The following is an 18,685-nucleotide window of genomic DNA, read 5'->3' on the forward strand; positions in this document are numbered from 1 at the left end:
CAGCGCTCTACACACGATCGACGCTGCCACGTCAAAGTGAGACGGAGTGAATGAAGTGGCGTTTTTCGGCATTTTCGTAGAGCTTCGTCTTCCGAGAAGTTGACTCTTTTTATCGAGTCAATTTAATTCAAAATGCGTGTCTTACTATTTACGCTCCTAGCCCTCGTGGGCTGTGCCCTCGGAGACGAAGTTCCCACAGAAGAAAACGTTCTCGTCCTATCCAAAGCGAACTTTGAAAATGTTATTTCCTCAAACGACTTCATCTTAGTGGAATTCTGTAAGTTTGCCTTAATTATTTCTAATTACACCTTTGTCTTGTAGGATTTTGTAACGTAGAAGCAGTTTTTTTCATTGTTAACTTATAATGTGAGTTGACACGTCAGTGTGTGCTCATACCGGCATGCTTTGTCTTCACATGTATTATTCCGTATGTGACAGATGCCCCGTGGTGCGGTCACTGCAAATCGCTCGCTCCCGAGTACGCCAAGGCCGCCACCAAGTTGCTGGAGGAAGAATCTCCGATCAAACTTGCCAAAGTTGACGCAACTCAGGAGCAAGACCTCGCCGAAAGCTTCGGAGTTCGCGGCTACCCTACACTCAAATTCTTCAAGAAGGGCAACCCTATTGACTACACAGGTAATTCATTTCATGCCTATAATTAATTCTAAACTTTTCGCTCTATTTGCAGTTGTTGTGTTTAAGAAATTTTACAGTTGGCCAATGTTTAGAAAACTTTTCATGCCTATTTTTCCTGTATGACTCTGACTGCATTGTAATCCAACTAGCATTACTTAATAGATTTTGTTTTGTCTAGGTGGTCGCCAGGCTGACGATATTGTCGCTTGGTTGAAGAAGAAGACTGGTCCCCCTGCCATTGAAGTCTCCTCAGCGGAACAGGCCAAGGAGCTCACTGCTGCCAACACTGTTGTTGTGTTCGGTTTCTTCTCCGACAAGGAGTCTGAGAAGGCTAAGGCTTTCTTGGGTGTTGCCAGCGGCATTGATGACCAGATCTTTGCTATCGTCAGTGACGAGAAAGTTATCAAGGAGTTGGAAGCCGAGGACGAGGATGTTGTTCTATTCAAAAACGTAAGTGTCTTTATAATATTTTTTAGTTTTTAGTTACAATCCTTACATAGTAAATCTAATTGGATTTAACTGCTGAAATTGACTACTACAGTAGTAATTAATGTAATAATATTATCTAATGTGTTGTGATTTGATAACTAGTGAACTCATTAGATAGCAATTTTATTGGATGACGACCGTTAATAATATTATGATAAAGCTATCTCTATTTAAAATTTTAATTGAGCCACTTTTTTATTTACTTGTGAGAATTTAGGTAGATAGACCTCATAAAGTAATTGTTAACATGTACTGGAAAATTGTTATGGTTTTTATCAAAAACATGAAGATACCTTGCAACAAAGTTGTTAAAAGCAACTTAAAAATAATTGATAGTGAACTTCTCAATTTGTTATCACCAGGTCATCCTGTTATTAGTTCATCATTCTCATTATTGTGAGAAATTACTGATAAAACAATTTAAATTTTACATTGTGCCTAAATGTGATATGGTAGAAAATGATTTAATTACAAAAAGCTTGATTTATAATGATATTCTGGTATAAAATTATCAATACAATATGTTTAGCTATTTAATATAGTTTGCCATGTCACTTCACTACTGATTTGGTATGCCATGTGTGCCTTAAGCTACCAAAAGCCACATAATGTGTGACGTCACTAAATATGGTAAACCAGTTCGGGTGATTTACATAATCCATCAGCACCAAATAGAATATAAAACGACTTTTAAAAATCAATTTGTATTCGATTAGAAGTAAAAAACAATTTTTTTTAAACAGAATTCCATTTTAATGAAAATAGGATTGTTTTGATGAATTATGTTTGCAGAAATGTAAAGAACTGTAGAATTATGACATCTATTATCATGTTCGTTTTCAAATAATGTGAACCGAATAGAAAAGTTTGTGTTTATACCACATTTGCAATTAGAATACAAAAAAAAAATTTGCTGGAGATTTTAATTGTCTTCTCTTGTCAACAGTTTGAAGAGCCCCGTGTCAAGTATGACGGTGAGAAGTTCACAGAAGACTTGTTCAAGACCTGGGTGTTTGTGCAAAGCATGCCCGTCATTGTTGAGTTCTCCCACGAGACCGCTTCCAAGATCTTCGGTGGACAGATCAAATACCACCTTCTCTTGTTCCTGTCCAAGGTAAGATATTTTTATTTTAGCGATTTACATTTCATTTTGTGTGTAAAAAAAAAACATTTTTTTCTAAACTTATTACTTAGAAATGTGTAACTAAAATTCTGATTTTTATAACTGTGGAAAATATTGCGCGACCGTAGTCGTTCGTTACTCATAATCGAACATTATTATTTTTGCGCTAATCATGATGAATCATATTTTTCCAATAAGCAATCAAGAAATATTGATTTTTTAATAGTTTTTGGCATACCACAAACATTAGTCTAACAAAGAATCAGGTAGTTTAATAGCCTACATTTTTTAAGACATACTTACCATAAAAAACTTGACTATGCTCACCTATCTGTACGCATAATTCGCAAGTATTTAAGTAGAATGCATAGAAAGAGTGAAAGTTCGTTAGGTCAATTGCGGGTCGCGGGCGCATACCGGCGTCTAACAATGAAACAGAAAAGCTGCATCTTAATGCCACACCTTTAGTGTCTAAAATTGATTGCATCTATCTGCGAATATCACACGAACTACATCGTGAAAGTACGCACGTCATGTGACCCAAAGTCGACATACAAGGAGATAGTTGTTCATTAAAATGAATACTTTTTAAATATCAAACTGGTTTGACGAAAGTTTCAGTTATACTTTCACATGTGAGATTTTACTTTTGAAATGTCTTGTGATTTTACAAATCGATTTTTAAATTGCATAAACGATCTGAAATGCATACTTATGCTTTTCAAATTAGAAATTCAATTTTTAACTTTAAAAAAGAAAGTTAATCAGACGAGTTTATCTTTCGCGTTGACAACAGATACGCAATTATGATTCAAATATGATGCTGTCCATAAAATTGGTGACATATCTATCCAACTGTACCACTAGATAGCAAAAGTTCTGAAATCTTAATCTAATTATTAAACTTTTGCTCAAATTTCTTAGATACACTTACTTTCAAGCAAGGACAAACCCGACACGACATCGCACTTCCTTAATAATTACCATCTCGACCGATCACAGTTTAGAAAAGCCAATGACCCGATAAGTTCAACGACCTTTGCGATTGCTTAGACATCGGTCTTCTACGCTCGGTACCGTTCTGTAAACAAAAAATACGTTGTTACATCCGTATGACGTACGGATTTTATTAATTGATGTATGAAAGATAGGATGCAAAGAAATATTTATTATCTTTGCAAAATGTTAGTAATATAAGTTGGTACAAACAACTGATAACTTTACACAGGGTTATTGATTCCTCCAGTGTTATTTTAATGCAAATTATATCCCTAGAGAATGCGGTTTTGTTACTAGTAATACGAAACCTTGAGTACTATCTGTGGCAAACCGAACCTCTTTGCCTTTTATACTTTTTTTATTTAATTTTTTTAAGAATAAACCTGTTTTTTGATAGCTGTCTTGTAAGCAACGTCTCGAAATTAAACGCGAATAATTTACTTGGATATTTTCTTATATTTTTCACTCCTTTACCTCTGATCCCTCACTGTCCTCAACACTATCCTTGATTTATATGCACTTCAAGTCTATCTTTCTTCAGTTATCTAGTCACTTTCGCGATATCAATTCTGTTATAAAGAAAGAAAGAAAGAAAGATACATTTATTACAGTGGACATCACACAAATACAGGCAATTACATAGACATGACAGTGGCAGATAATAATAAAAGAAGAAAAAATAAAAACAAGAGTAAACTGAGCAGTGCCACCCATTCACCAACAAGATGCCCACTGCAACGGGACCCCACTCAGCATATGCCGTGGCCCACGGTGACGAAGGCCACGGCGCTGGTTTTCAGTGTGCCCCATGCCGAGTGAGGGTCACGGACCATTGGTAAAATAAAAAAATAAAAAAGCTGCATAAAATTGTCTACATAAACATACATAAATAGTAATATTAGTGCACAGATAAATACAAAAGGCGTTATACACTTCTGTCTGACCATAAAATTAAATAATGGATCAGGCAATATGCGTATTTGTACATTCCAATTAGAAATCCTTTTCCTATCCTATCTATTGTGCAAATAAGTTTGCAAATTGAAATTTTAAGACTTTAAAATATGCTTCCAAGCTGAATTCATATGGTGCGTCCACACTGGGCGAATATTCTCGCGCGGCAAACTCGATATCCTGCTCACCCTGCTCTTGAGTGAGAAAGATGTCGAGTTTGCCGCGCGAGCATATTCGCCCAATGTGGACGCACCATTTGAAGAATTACTTCTCAAATTGCCTCAAAATCCGTATTCAACTTGAATATTGACGGTAAACATTTTGGTTTAGAAAAATGGCGACTTCGAGAAGTACCTCGACGAACTCAAGCCTGTGTGCAAGAATTACCGCGACAAGATCATGTGCGTCGCCATCGACACCGACGAGGATGACCACCAGAGGTATGTGTAACATCTTAAGGAAGAAATCTTTAGTAAAACCTCCTTTTTATAGACGAAAATGATGTTAATTAATGCAGTATGGCTTCTAGACCTCGCCACTTGTTAGTTTTTTGTGAGATGTAATGATATTTTTATTTTGTGGGGTAATTAATAGTTTATCTTGACGATATCTTACTATTTTCGTAATTATCATCAAGAATTAGGTCATTTTGGGAGAATAAAGTAACTTTGTATTATTCATATTTATTACGCAATGGTCAGTCGAATTGTGTAGTAATGTGTAATAATGTAAGTGAGAAAATAAAATTCGGACGAGTGTCTTTATTATTAGTGAGAAAGTGACACTGATTTAACATTGGGAAATTTACGCTTTGGATGCTAGATAAAGTGACGTTTCCCCAACAGAATCCTGGAGTTCTTCGGCATGAAGAAGGACGAGGTTCCTTCCGCCCGTCTGATCGCCCTGGAACAAGACATGGCCAAGTACAAGCCCGCCTCCAACGAACTGAATGCCAACAGCATCGAGGTAAGTGATGTTTACCTTTTCTGGCATTTTTACGTGCGTTACTTCTCATCGGTAGTAAAATAAATACATTTAGAGAAAAAAACAACCCTTCTTCTGGCGCAGTTGGGTAAAAACTAATTTAGAATCATTTAGATGCACTAAAACTGTAATCTTTTTTGTCAAAAATTCCGTTGGATTTTGCGGTGTTTTTAAGCCTTTAGCAATGAAGAAAACCTAACTAAAGTATAGGCCTACTTAAACCTTTACCTTCTTTCAAATTACGCTATACGTAATACGGTGACACTAGAAAACTACTATTGTGAGAATTACATGCCGGATACGCGTTCCACTCGGTTGGTTTGACACGGCAAAGGTTGAAAATAGATAGTTAGCACCCACCACGTGGAACAATTGAGTAAATATAGGCTGTAAGAATGGATAAATGTACGTATTTTCATTTCTCATAGGTAGTTGATATTTAATCACGTTATTACTATTTTATAATCAAGCGTCAAATCAATTTACGCGTAACCTGTAAATCGCGATTAAAATTATTTTTAATCAGTGTTGTAAGATTGTAACATTTTTTCTACAACCAGTAATTTTTAACTCGTAAATGTAACAGATTTTATATATGTAAATGTAAAACATAATATTTATACTTGATAATACTAAACAAAAATTCGCTTTGGTTGTAAGTTGGGTATTTAATATTTATTGCTACTTTTCCACATATCTAATTGATAACGAGTTCAAAACCGGCAAAGTAATACGGGCCTTATCAAAAACGAATAAAGCTTTAATACGCCTGACCGATATAATGCATTTTATGATTAAACCACATTATCGGTTTTCCAGCTCTCTTGTATTCAAGGTGTTTTAACAGTAGCTTGATGCACTTTAAAATGTATATGAAAATATGTTTGTTTGTCCCGTATGCGTTCATCCGATTGTGATGAAGCTTTGGGTGAGTATTTTTTCACGCCAAAGCATTTGAGGTAGAACTAATTCCCATTGTAAATCGCAACGTGGACGTAGACGCGTAAAAGTAGCTAAAGCGAGCATTGTATACTAGTGAGCCGTTTCGCAAATATACAAAGACCTTAATAGTTGAGTGTAAATAGTTTTAGTCATATTATTCACCTTATAACGGCAATTTCATCATCTACCCGTGCAGGTTCATCATATTTTATATTCGATCTATACTCATATTGTTGATAATAGTCGCCAAAATTAAAATTTCAAAATTCTATTTGAAACTAAACTAATATTGGACCATATGAACCTTAGGGCACATTTAGTTTACCTACGCTCCGTTAAACATTGATTGAAGTAGGCATAAAAATATTATTTCAAGTCACTATTTATTTTGATACAATTTAGTTGTAGTTTAGTGAAAAAAACTTATAATATGAGAATTGGAGTACAGTTTATCAACCACTTTGTTTTCCTGCTAACTCATACTTTTGTCCATAGGAATTCATCCAGTCGTTCTTCGACGGCAAGCTTAAACAGCACCTACTCAGCGAAGAGTTGCCCGAGGACTGGGCCGCCAAGCCAGTCAAGGTGCTGGTCGCCACCAACTTTGATGAAGTCGTCTTTGACGAGAACAAGAAAGTGCTCGTTGAGTTCTACGCCCCATGGTGAGTCACTTATGTTACTTGTAACTTATTGAGATTACGTGTGACCTTGCTAAAGACTTCTATAAATCAATAGGATTATGGCCTATATCTGACACGGTTAATAAGAGGTTTGCGTACAAAAAGAATTCTGATCAGAATAGCCGAATTACACGTCATCGACCTTGTCTCTTCTTTTGTTTTCTTTGATTCTGATTTAATACATTCTCAGTTAGGCCTCAGCCTCGAACTTAGCGGGCAGCGGGGCGGGAGCGGCGGCGGCGCTGGAGCGGGGCGGGCAACGCAGACCCGTTCTCGAAACAAGCGGGCAGCTCGCGCGGCGCTTTAGCGGCGAAGTGTTGTGTTCGGGGTTGTATTGTCGAGATATTTGTTTTTATTCGCAAACGAAATGTCTGAACAACGGCAACAATCTTATTTCGATTCAAATTTATTCCTAACGCTCGATTTATTGTGGGCAAAAGAAGGAGTGCGCTGCCCGCTCGTTGCCCGCTCCCTCGCCGCTGCCCGCTCGTTGCCCGCTCCCTCGCCGCTGCCCGCTCGTTGCCCGCTCCGGCGCCGCTGCCGCGCCGCTGTTTTCGAGAACCGGTCTATTTGATTTTACGCATAAGATCCTGCCGCTCCCGCGCCGCCGCCGCCGCCGCCCCGCTGCCCGCTAAGTTCGAGGCTGAGGCCTTAGATCGGATTCATAGTTTCTACTAACGTTGACTACACCTATAACTAAGCAGATAGGTAGGCCGATATTTTGCTCACTAACGGTGACAATTGAGAATGTTACTAGGTATGCAAAATCACTTGAAACCTATGTTACAGTTAAGCTTTTACATTTACAAATACATTAGTTTTTATTTCATTCAAAAATACCCAGTAGTTATGATTTTATAGGCATTCAAAGTTCGCTTAAATATTGAGTCCCGCCGACGGTCACGTGACCCCGTGTGACGTACATTCACAGCGTCCGCTCACTAGAAAACGGATATAAACATACTTAAATATTTTTTTTTTGTAAATACAAACTTATTATACATATTAATACCCAGACCCATCACAGAAATTAAAATTGAACCAAATCCAAACTTGATGCGATTGTGTCGTTTTATTGCGAATTACCTTCCAGCTCCATCATTAGACCCCGATTACTATATAGAATTAAAATACTCATCAATACAAAACGAACGAGCCCAAACTCGATGCATTTAAGTCGTTTTATTATAGAGTTCCTATGGCCACCTTCCAGCTCCATCATCAGATCAGCTCCATGTCATCATAATATTGCATGGTCATCCAAATCACATGTGTTTGCGAAATTTCAGCTTAATCGGTTGCCTGGAAGTGGGTCTTAATTCAGTTTGCAAGATTCCACCCATACAAATATGAGCCAGTCGTTGTAATATGACGTCACGCGCATAAAATGGCGGGCCGGCCGCCGCCCGCACTTTTAAAATTCAATATCTTGGAAACTAATTGACGTATCGAAATAATTCTTTCACGTGTATTTTTTATTTTTAACAGAGAATACAGAAAGCTAAAAAACAAAATTAGTGAACATTCTTCATTATCGACAACTCGCTTATTCGATTGCGTGAGAAAGAAGCGCAGATACCTTAATGTAATTCTTGTTCGTAATCTTGAAATATTCAGTTATTGCCTTTTCAATGAGTTTAACCCACGTGTCTCAATGTGACTATTTATTGCATCAGATTTGAATTTACCAACTTCTTTACAGGGTCTTTATGAAACACTTGTGATTATACTTTTTCGTATTCAAGGAGTAATTTACTTAGTGACAATATAAGTTACTCGTTTATTTAAGTATTTTTCGGTAACATTTGGCGATAATTTTATTCAATTACGCCCTAAATTACGTAGACATTTGTTTAAATGGAAAAGTAACAAGCAGTAAGCAAATACAAGGAATTGTTCAAAGTCAAATGAACGAAATACTGACATTGAAAACAATGAATGTTTAACATTACTCATTTATTATTTTATCAGGTGTTTATGCATTGTAATAACGGGTAAAAGGTATTTAATTTTTATCGGCCATCTTGCCAGTTTCTATGTCAAGACCAGACATAGTGACGTGTTCTGATAACACGTGGAACTTTGGACGTGTCTCGATGTTCGACTTTCGCCTCGTTAAATCTTTAAATTCAGAGCATCACAAGTGAAGATAGGTTAGTTGAGTTTTTATCGAGTTTTGAATGACATTTTATAATATGATTCTCAGTACATCACCCAGTAAACATGTTAAATTAACACCAGTGACAACTTGCATTAAATGCACTTGTACTAACTGTTCTTATTGCTAATTGTAGTTCTGTGAAAACTTACTCACTTATCTGTTTATCGTTTATCGAACCGCTAATCAACGACCGGGTAATTCCTACGCATGTGCACTAAATAAATGCCAGATAATTAATTTGTTTGATGTTATCATCTTTGATAAGCCTAATTAAACAATGACTTCAGAAGTTTTCGAACTATTTCTACATTCATTCTATCTTGCTTGACCCATATCTGCTGCATATCGATTGCCAACTTGGCAAAATTATTTAGGCGCAATCGACAACGCTTCTAGGTAAACATGGATTCTTATGTAATTGTAATAAGAATGAATTTGCAATGAAAACATTTTCATTGAAAATTCAGACTACATAGTCTGAAATGCTGTTGTCTGTACATATTAGTACATACATGAATAGGGAAAATATACCGTGAGATGAGTCAGCTTTTCTTTCTATACTAATATGATAAAGCTGAAGAGTTTGTTCATCTGAACGCGCTAATCTCTGAAACTACTGATCCGATTTGAAAAAATATTGGATAGCCCGTTTATCGATTTATCGGCTTTAGGCTAAATCACATGCCCTACAGCGGTAAATAAAATTGTTGCAAGAACGGGAATGATTATTCAAACTATTATCCCACGTACGAAGTTGCGGGCACAGCAAGTATTTGATACGGGGTTAGGCTAGCAACAACCCCGTCGAGATAATGTGTCAGATAATTTTCTCAAATGTAGCATAGGGCGTTCGTTATTCCGTATTCAATGGGTCGGCATTAACACGTTGACGTTGCGTCGGGTCTTATTTGCCCGATGGCTCGGAAAGTGTTATGCAAATTCTTATTGTTGGTAGGTAGCTGTTATCTTATCACAAACCCACGCCTTTGCCGGCGACAACACGGCGTCGTGGATGTATTGTTGGGACGCACTTTTGTGCTATTTATAAAGTTCTAAGGAGTGTTTAATATTCAATAGATCAATAGATTATAATGATTAGCAACTACTTACTTATTTGTTTGCGTGATTGTAACGTTTTGTTAACATTAGTACAAAGTTGTTTTGAATGTTATAACAGAGATTTTATGAATACGAGCAAAGTGCGCCAAACATTGTAAAAACGAATGCAAAATTGCTATACTATTCATAATGAAAAACAAATTACTTTTAACAAGTACCTATCTAAATATCTTAGAACAATTGAACTTCTTAAAAAAGTGAATATCGGAACGAAAAAAAAATTACGACTCCCGCGCTTTTCCCAGGTTTAAACGTTTTCAGATGCTCATTTGTTTACGTTTACATTGTTTTCACGTAGGTTTTTAAATAGTAGTTTTTGTATTCACGTAGGTTTTTAAAATTCGTGTGGCCTGATTTCAATTCGTCAATTTGGCTCGGTCTAACCAACTCGATGTCTTCACAGGACCCGTTATTTTTCCACAATTTAGCACGTTCTGACCAACTCCATTTATTTCTCAGGTGCGGCCACTGCAAGCAGTTGGTGCCGATCTACGACAAGCTGGGAGCGCACTTCGAGAAGGATGATGACGTGGTGATCGCCAAGATCGACGCCACCGCCAACGAGCTGGAGCACACTAAGATCACCTCATTCCCTACCATCAAGCTTTACACTAAGGACAACCAGGTTAGTACCATAAAAATATATCAATCGAATTGAGGAAGTCCTTTTTGAAGTCGGTTAAAAAGTCAGGGATTTTTTGTAAGTGACGACTTGACGTATTTTTGTACCGTTAGAATTCAATTTTGATTAAGATGTGTGCAAATTATATCCGAATCCAATTGTAATTTAAATGCATAAGAAACATGTCCTTGCTAGCTGGGTTTTAACGAAGTATAAAAGAAGTCTATTTTGCGAAGTCGGTTTTTATTACACTCTTTAAAATGATCGATCTCAAATAATGATGTTTATCGCACTGCATACCTTGACACTGCAATCTTTATCAGGCAGATGATGGTATATCTGTGCAAGACATTATAGGCTACTCAGAATTTGTTTTTTCCGTGTAGTTTTAACTTTACAGGAGAATTAAAGTTATTTTCCTGTTAGGGTAGTTAAGGTAAATGCAATGAAGTAAATTAACAGAATACTTCGTGTATCATATCCATATCAATGTGATTCATCATGAAAATGTTTTTATACATTTTTATCTAAGTTTCGATTATAGAATAGAAACGTGACTAAAATCAGGAGTCAACACGGATAGACATGTCATTCATGAGTCGATCTCGCCTTACTATCTGTCAAGGATATGTCAAATAATGATGATATTGTGTGCGTGCGTTGCAATAGCTACTGATATTGGGAGTATCGCGTTAGATTATTTTTCATTTGTATTTATTTGACTCGAGCTTTATTATTATAATTATTCTAAAATAATCGCCATAGTGGCGTCATAGAACATTCATACGTAACCCAAAATTTTAAACTAGGTATTTTATTTATAAGTGCATTACTCAATATTGCTTGCCTTGTAATTGTCAGACTTTAAGTAGGTAATAAATTCCCAGTGGCTGTACAAACCTTCAGTATCCCAGATATGACATTGACAGGAGGGCGCTATTATAGTTCCAAAATACTGAACTGTCCTATCCATGACATTGACAGTGGGGCGCCACCGTCAATACCGGATCGCTGGTTCCGATTTTTGCCATGTTGGAAACCATATAGTTGAACGATGGTAGCGCCCCCCTGTTATTGAGTTTGGTGGGACAGTTTAGCGTGGGTCATCTATATCAATGCTGGTTCTGATTTTTGCTACTTGACGTTTCAATATCATTGGACTTCTATTTTTGTGGCATATTTTATAAATGTGTTTTATTCGTAGGTCCGCGACTACAACGGCGAGCGGACGCTGGCCGGACTCACTAAGTTCGTTGAGACCGACGGCGTGGAGGCTGAGCCCACACCAAGCGTGGTAAGTTCGCCTGTACATCATCATCATCATTCCAGCCATAGGACGTCCACTGCTGAACATAGGCCTCCCCGAATGATTTCCACAATGGCCGGCTGGTGGCGGCCTGCATCCAGCGCCTTCCCGCTACCTTTATGAGGTTGTCGGTCCACCTTTTGGGTGGACGTCCTACGTGGCCTCCACTCCAGAACCTTGCTGCCCCATCGGCAGTCAGCCTGTTTGTACACTGTCTAGCATTTGCTTTCGATATCGATAAAGCCGCACATAAGTATCGGGACAGATTTTATTCTGTAATCACGTTGTCTTTTTCTTTTGGAAGTAATTAGATTGATTGGTGGAAAAATTAGGCCACTTCTATTATTTCACATTTTTTGTTATCTAAGCAGTTTACTGCGCTCTGTAAATCAATCGCGGATTGAAGTTTATGTGCTATATGAATCAATCACGAAATAGAATCTGGAGATTTAAACTGATTCATTTTCAAGACGTGGCGAAGCGATTACGAAATCAAATGTGTCGTGTAATTTCTTCAAGATTGTAGGGGTTTATTTATTCTTAACAGACGGGATAAGCTAGGATTATTTGATTGGCCAAATGTATATTACAATTTGGTTATTTTATTTCCACAGAGCGAGTACGACGAAGACGACGACGTGCCGGCCAGAGACGAGTTATAAGCCCACGGCGGCGCCCGCTCTCATGAGACTTCCATAGAATAGTTCTGTATAGATTATAATATTTTTTACTTAATCCGACACTAACCTTCGCATTTCATTCGCTAGCTGTTGAATAGTTCTCTAAAACATAGGTTGTTTCTTGTTTCCTGTATTGATATTGAAGGAATACTCGGGTTTCATCGTCGCGCGGTCAGATCTCTCAACGTGCCCTTTTATTTATTCGGATAATAAATAACTTATTTCGTAAGATATCAGCATAATTAATTTTATGTACGATACGAATTGTATTTATAATTTCTGTATCATAATGGTATATATTCTTTCACATTCCTTAGTACAAGTTACGTCGAACAATTCGTTTTGATTCCTTTTTTATGAGTGAAACTATTATTTTTTTACTTTAAATGCAGCTGTTGAGGTCCTCATCACAAAAATATTTTATAAGGTGATCTTATTGTAATATTGTTGTATTTTTATACGCATTTTATTTGTTTCTACATATAGTTAAGCTGTTGGGTTATTCATAGGAAGGTGCTTTCCTGTCAAACTTATCAAGAGTCACTACACTCTAAAATTGTGCAATTCTCATTATGAATTTGAAATTAACTACAATGATGAATGTATATAAAATTCACATCCATAGTAATCGCCAAATCTGCATTTTGTGTATCTATTGTGGATACAGAAATTGATAAATAAACAAAATTAAATATACAACCTACTTTTATTGATTCACCCTTCCACCACAGATACAGGATAGGTATATACACTGATAAGAAAAACAATAATTGTGTGATAATTATTTTATTATCTTAAATACAACGATTATTACAACATAAAATAACTTTTATTAAATAATTAACATTAAGCTTGTTCTTTTCAAATTATCACATTTACACCAAAAGAACATTTAATTGAGACAAAGTGGAATGATCGAGTTTATACAATACTTTGTTAGTACAGTTACTTTGGTATGAGGGGTTAACATTACAAGGTAACTTTAGTCGTATTGGTGGATTGGTTTGGTGATATTGGACATCAGACATGGGATTCTCATATTCAAGTTTAGGAAGCAACTTGAGGAAGATTAAGGTTTAAAGCTGGATCCGTATACGTACTTAAGAACGTGCGTAAGTTATCATTGATCACTGATCTGTAGTATTGCAATTCCTAACGTAGAAAGGTAGACTTTATACGTAAACCGTGCACGTTAACTCAACGGATTTTATGTGCTTCAACATAACAGTAACGATTATTGTCAGTAGGCTTCATATCTCATCTCATAAGGTCAACGTATTCGTTGTGATCGACTGATATGAGTTGTTTCTTTTCACGCTTAAATGTGAAATAATTTATTTAGACATTAGATAGAGGTAATAAGAAATGTCTACTGCGCAACAACAAGAATGTATTTTACGTTACAATAGTGTATGAAGCCACTTTAGTTGAAATTTGGGAAAATCCTTATAAATACCAACATATTTCAGTCTTCCTTTCAACTTGTGTGCTGTGCATTCCATTACTTCTTTGCCTCTTTACATCATTTTCAAAATGCTCAGCGATGTGTTTTGAAAATGCGATCGGATATACATCACTTTATAAATAGTTAATATTAATTTACCCTACATTTTAAACCGGCATACCCTTTGGTATACGAATAATCCCTGTTTTATACAAATAAAAATAAATCTCATCAATTAACAAAAAACAACCCAAATGTTTAATATGTTATTTTAAATAATTTCATGATTTAAATCTACATTTTCACAAAATGTGTATACATGAGATAAAAAGCAAATATCATGTCATAAAACCATCGTTTATCACAATCAAGACCTTTCACTTCGAATACATACATACTATAAAACCGTAATTCATAATTACATAGTCGTTATAACACCAACGGTCTTTTATTAAATGCTCCCATGGTCTAGTGACACTGCACACGGTATATATTAGAGAAATCTACTTAATTATACTTATCCTAGTGTACACGATTAGTCAATGATGCGGCATGTACTTAAGTGATGAAGCTGTTACATAGTATTTTAGATTGAAGTATTTTAAGTTGAACGAAAAACACTAAATACAGAGTAGGCTTAAATCAGACAAAAGTCGTTAAAATTGATATTTTTTATGATGATACGTAATGATTTTGCTATGTGACCTTTGACCTTTCTCGTACAAATTGACGTCAGAAATGTGATAATATGTAGCACAAAAAAAACATCTAAAAACCCGAATTAGTCTCTATTAACAAGGCTTTATGATTTTATTAAATACCATGATAACTACTTTTAAATATCAAAAGTTATAATATGATAAAAAGTTTGATAAATATATTTACACGAACCAAATCATTGTTTGCACAAAAAATATTCAATTGTATTACAGAAATCTGTAAGATCAGCTTAAAATATTTCAATTACATCTATAAAAAGCCAGGCACCAAACGGCATATTGAAACTTTGAAACACAGTGACTTTTTTGGCCGGTGCGGTCGGCAGTAACGTTTATACAAATTAGAGTATAACTAAACATTAGGTGCTCACCAAATTTATTACCCCCTTATAGTAAAACATAATTTGTGTAAAATGATGGTATATTTTGAAATAATTCATTTAATATTTCATTTATAACATAAAATATAATTTTAAGATTTTCATAATAAATTAAATTACAGCACCCGACCGCACCTCTTTTCTCAAACCGGCACAGTTAAACCATATCTATAGGTACACAATTCGATGCAAAAACAACAACATTAAATCTAAAGCTAAGTTTGAATACTCGGGTTACAGTGGTTCCCAAACTGTTGGGTTAAAGCCCGCTAGGCGCGGCCATGTTTTTTCTGCCTCCTCAAATCGTTCAAAATTACCAATTAATATTGAAAGGTAGCATTGGGACTGATTCTGTCAGCCAATCTTAATAGTCAATCCCCTTTTCTTTTCACATATCGATGGCTCCTACGTATAAAGGCGAAACTGCCGCTTACGCCTTTTTCCAATTATTTAAGCAATGATTTCATTTTGCTCTAATCTACAGGGTGTTAGGTAAATGGGTATATGAGCCGACACTAGCCCATGTTAACATGGTCATATAAATGCAGGGTGTCCACTGCAAATGTTCGAAAAAATTCCCTGACTTTTCCCTGACTTTCCCTGACAATTTTCTCAAAATTCCCTGACCAACTATGTATACAACGTGTCCCAAAATTCAAGGATAAGCCGACGCCACAGGATGGACATAGTCATGATTACTTTAGGAAAAATAAGGAAAAAAATCTATCTCAATTATTTTTTAACTTACACAATAAATTATGAAATTCAACGAAAATTGACACCCCTTATGATATTTTACATTACCACGACCACAATTTTTCAATTATTCCTGGTTTTCTGTTTATATCGGCAACTTAAGTAGTGCTGCTGTTCACCCCAACTCTTAAAACCCCCAGAATCCTTGCAGTTTTTACACAAAAGTTAATCAAAATATTTTATTTCCTTAAAATTTTGAACGATTTTTACTTTCACACCACTTTGACTCATCGTTTTGTAAAAAAAAGGATGAACACTACTGCGGCAAGTTTTTTTAAAGTTGACGCAACTATCCAAGATTCCAAAATGGTACTCTAAGAAACCTAGTCGCAAAAAAGATATGCGTACCATTTTTACAAGCACTTCGCTTGTTAGTTAGTATGGGATAAATCTTACAACTGAATTTAAAACCAGTTCTCCTTAATCAATTGAGCTGAAATTTGGTATACTTGTGTAAGTACGATGACAATGCAATATTATACCATTGAGCTGGATGGAGTCAGAGTCAGAGAGACATTGAGATAGGAACTCTTAACGAAACGGCGGAATTGCATCTAGTTTGGGTTCGTTGGACTTGTCTTTTCGAGCACTTTAGTGCTAGATGATGTCCAGGGTCCTGATGATGAAGTCAAGAGGTGGCAGGAGCTGGCCATAGGAAGTCCTAAACGAAACGGCGGAAGTTTATCAAGTTTGGGTTCGTTGGATTTGTCTTCCCGAGCACTTAGGCCATGAGATTGAGAAACAACTAAAAAGTTTAAAATAAAGTTGTAATAAAAAAAAAACTTTTTTAAAAACAAGCTTGACTTCGTTTGAAAATTATAATTGACTTCATCATCAGGACCCTGGACATCATCTAGCACTAAAGTGCTCTAAAAGACAAATACAACGAACCCAAACTAGATGCAATTCCGCCGTTTCGTTTAGAAGTTCCTGTGGCCACCTCCAGTTTCAGCTCAATGGTACCATAATATTGCATTTTCATCGTACTTACATAAGTATACGAAATTTCAATCGGTTGAGGAGAACTGGTTTTAAATTTAGTTGCAAGATTTATCCCATACTAACTAACAAGCGAAGTGCTTGTAAAAATGGTACGCGTATCTTTTTTGCGGCTAGACTTCTTAGAGTATTATACCATTTTGGAATCTTGGATAGTTGCGTCAACTTTATAAAAAACTTGCCGCAGTAGTGTTCATACTTTTTTTTTACAAAACGATGAGTAAAAGTGGAGTGAAAGTAAAAATCGTTCAAAATTTTAAGGATATAAATTATTTTGATTAACTTTTGTGTAAAAACTGCAAGGATTCTGGGGGTTTTAAGAGTTGGGGTGGACAGCAACGCTACTTAAGTTGCCGATACAAACAAAAAAACAGAAATATTTGAAAAATGGTGGTCGTGGTAATGTAAAATATCATAAGGGGTGTCAATATTCGAAGAATTTCGTAATTTATTGTGTAAATTAAAAAATAATTGAGATAGATTTTTTCCTTATTTTTCCTAAAGTAGTCATGACTATGTCCATCCTGCGGCGCCGGCTTATCCTTGAATTTGGGGACACGTTGACTTTTCAGATAGAACCAGTTAATTCTGTAACCTATTACTGATATCGTTTGAAAGAGCTCGTGAAGCACTTTCAAGATCAGTAAGCAGTTTTTCGATATCTTGTGTAGTTTAGAAATAATCGAATGAGATCACTTATCGTTTCCACCCTGTATTAATAGCGCTCACAGTGAACTGCTCACTAGTCTGCACTCAATAATCAAATCAATAAATAATTATAAAAAAATATAAATAAACATAAGTTATAAGTTGCACTTTCACATCGACAATAGAAAATATATCATTTTACTGAAACAAAAAAGTACAACTATTAAAACAAAAAGGAGTAATCTAGTTATGACAAAAAAAAATCATAACAGAGTGATCTATCACTCTAATCCTGAAAAAAAAAAACTATATGAAAGTAATCTAATTATGAACAAAATTGTGTCATAATTTAGATCAATCCACTTCATTAGATAAAAAACTAAAAAGGAGTAATATAATTATGACTAAAAACAAAGTCATAATGTAGATCACTCTAAACCTGAAAAAAAAATGCTTCGATAGTCAAGATCAAAAGTCTTTCTAAAGCATAAATTAATTAAATCCCACATTTTACAATCACTGGGAAATTTCGGGAGACAAACAGTGTTTTGGTAGACAAAATCTCAATGTTTCCCTGACTTTCCAGGTGACCCCTCTATTTCACTGACTTTCCCTGACTGCTATGAGCTTCCCTGACTTTTCCCTGACTTTCCAGAATGTGGACACCCTGAAATGGTATGGTGAAGTCAGAAAATTGATATCTCCATTTTAATTATTTTAATTTTCATACAAATCGGATTTTATAAAAATTATTTTGTATGAAAATTAAAAAAAATAAAATGATGATATCAAATTTCTGACTTCACCATACCATTTATATGACCATGTTAACATGGGCTAGTGTCGGCTCATATACCCATTTACCTAACACCCTGTATAACGTCAGTAAGAAAAAATATTTTTTTTTCCATTAGATACAAAATAAAATTTTAGGCAAATAGGCGTATGTGCAAAACTACGCCACGTATAAAGCCCAATCATACAATTCGTCAATCTATACGAGTAGTTGCTTACATAAATATATATCTTATATATATAAAAGAA

The 18,685-nt window shown here is 35.7% G+C and overlaps 1 protein-coding gene across 1 annotated transcript; it reads left to right on the forward strand.

Moving 5' to 3' along the window:
* Positions 1-6: 6 nt before the first annotated feature.
* LOC135077659 (protein disulfide-isomerase) lies at positions 7-13,394 on the forward strand. The gene is made up of 10 exons (XM_063972221.1): positions 7-277; positions 439-636; positions 815-1,086; positions 2,072-2,239; positions 4,532-4,641; positions 5,047-5,167; positions 6,623-6,789; positions 10,547-10,712; positions 11,914-12,003; positions 12,630-13,394. The coding sequence occupies exons 1-10, from the start codon at positions 133-135 to the stop codon at positions 12,675-12,677; spliced, it is 1,485 nt and encodes a 494-aa protein (XP_063828291.1). The 5' UTR covers positions 7-132; the 3' UTR covers positions 12,678-13,394.
* The last annotated feature ends 5,291 nt before the right edge of the window (positions 13,395-18,685 follow it).

The sequence above is a fragment of the Ostrinia nubilalis genome, chromosome 13, assembly GCF_963855985.1.
Source record: "Ostrinia nubilalis chromosome 13, ilOstNubi1.1, whole genome shotgun sequence".
Lineage (NCBI taxonomy): Eukaryota > Metazoa > Arthropoda > Insecta > Lepidoptera > Crambidae > Ostrinia > Ostrinia nubilalis.

Bases quoted from the DNA above. Each gene is read 5' to 3' on its own strand.
- LOC135077659 (XM_063972221.1), top strand. From the start codon at position 133: ATGCGTGTCTTACTATTTACGCTCCTAGCCCTCGTGGGCTGTGCCCTC. The intron at 278-438 runs GTAAGTTTGCCT...CGTATGTGACAG, and splicing joins CTTCATCTTAGTGGAATTCT to ATGCCCCGTGGTGCGGTCAC. The intron at 5,168-6,622 runs GTAAGTGATGTT...TTTTGTCCATAG, and splicing joins TGAATGCCAACAGCATCGAG to GAATTCATCCAGTCGTTCTT.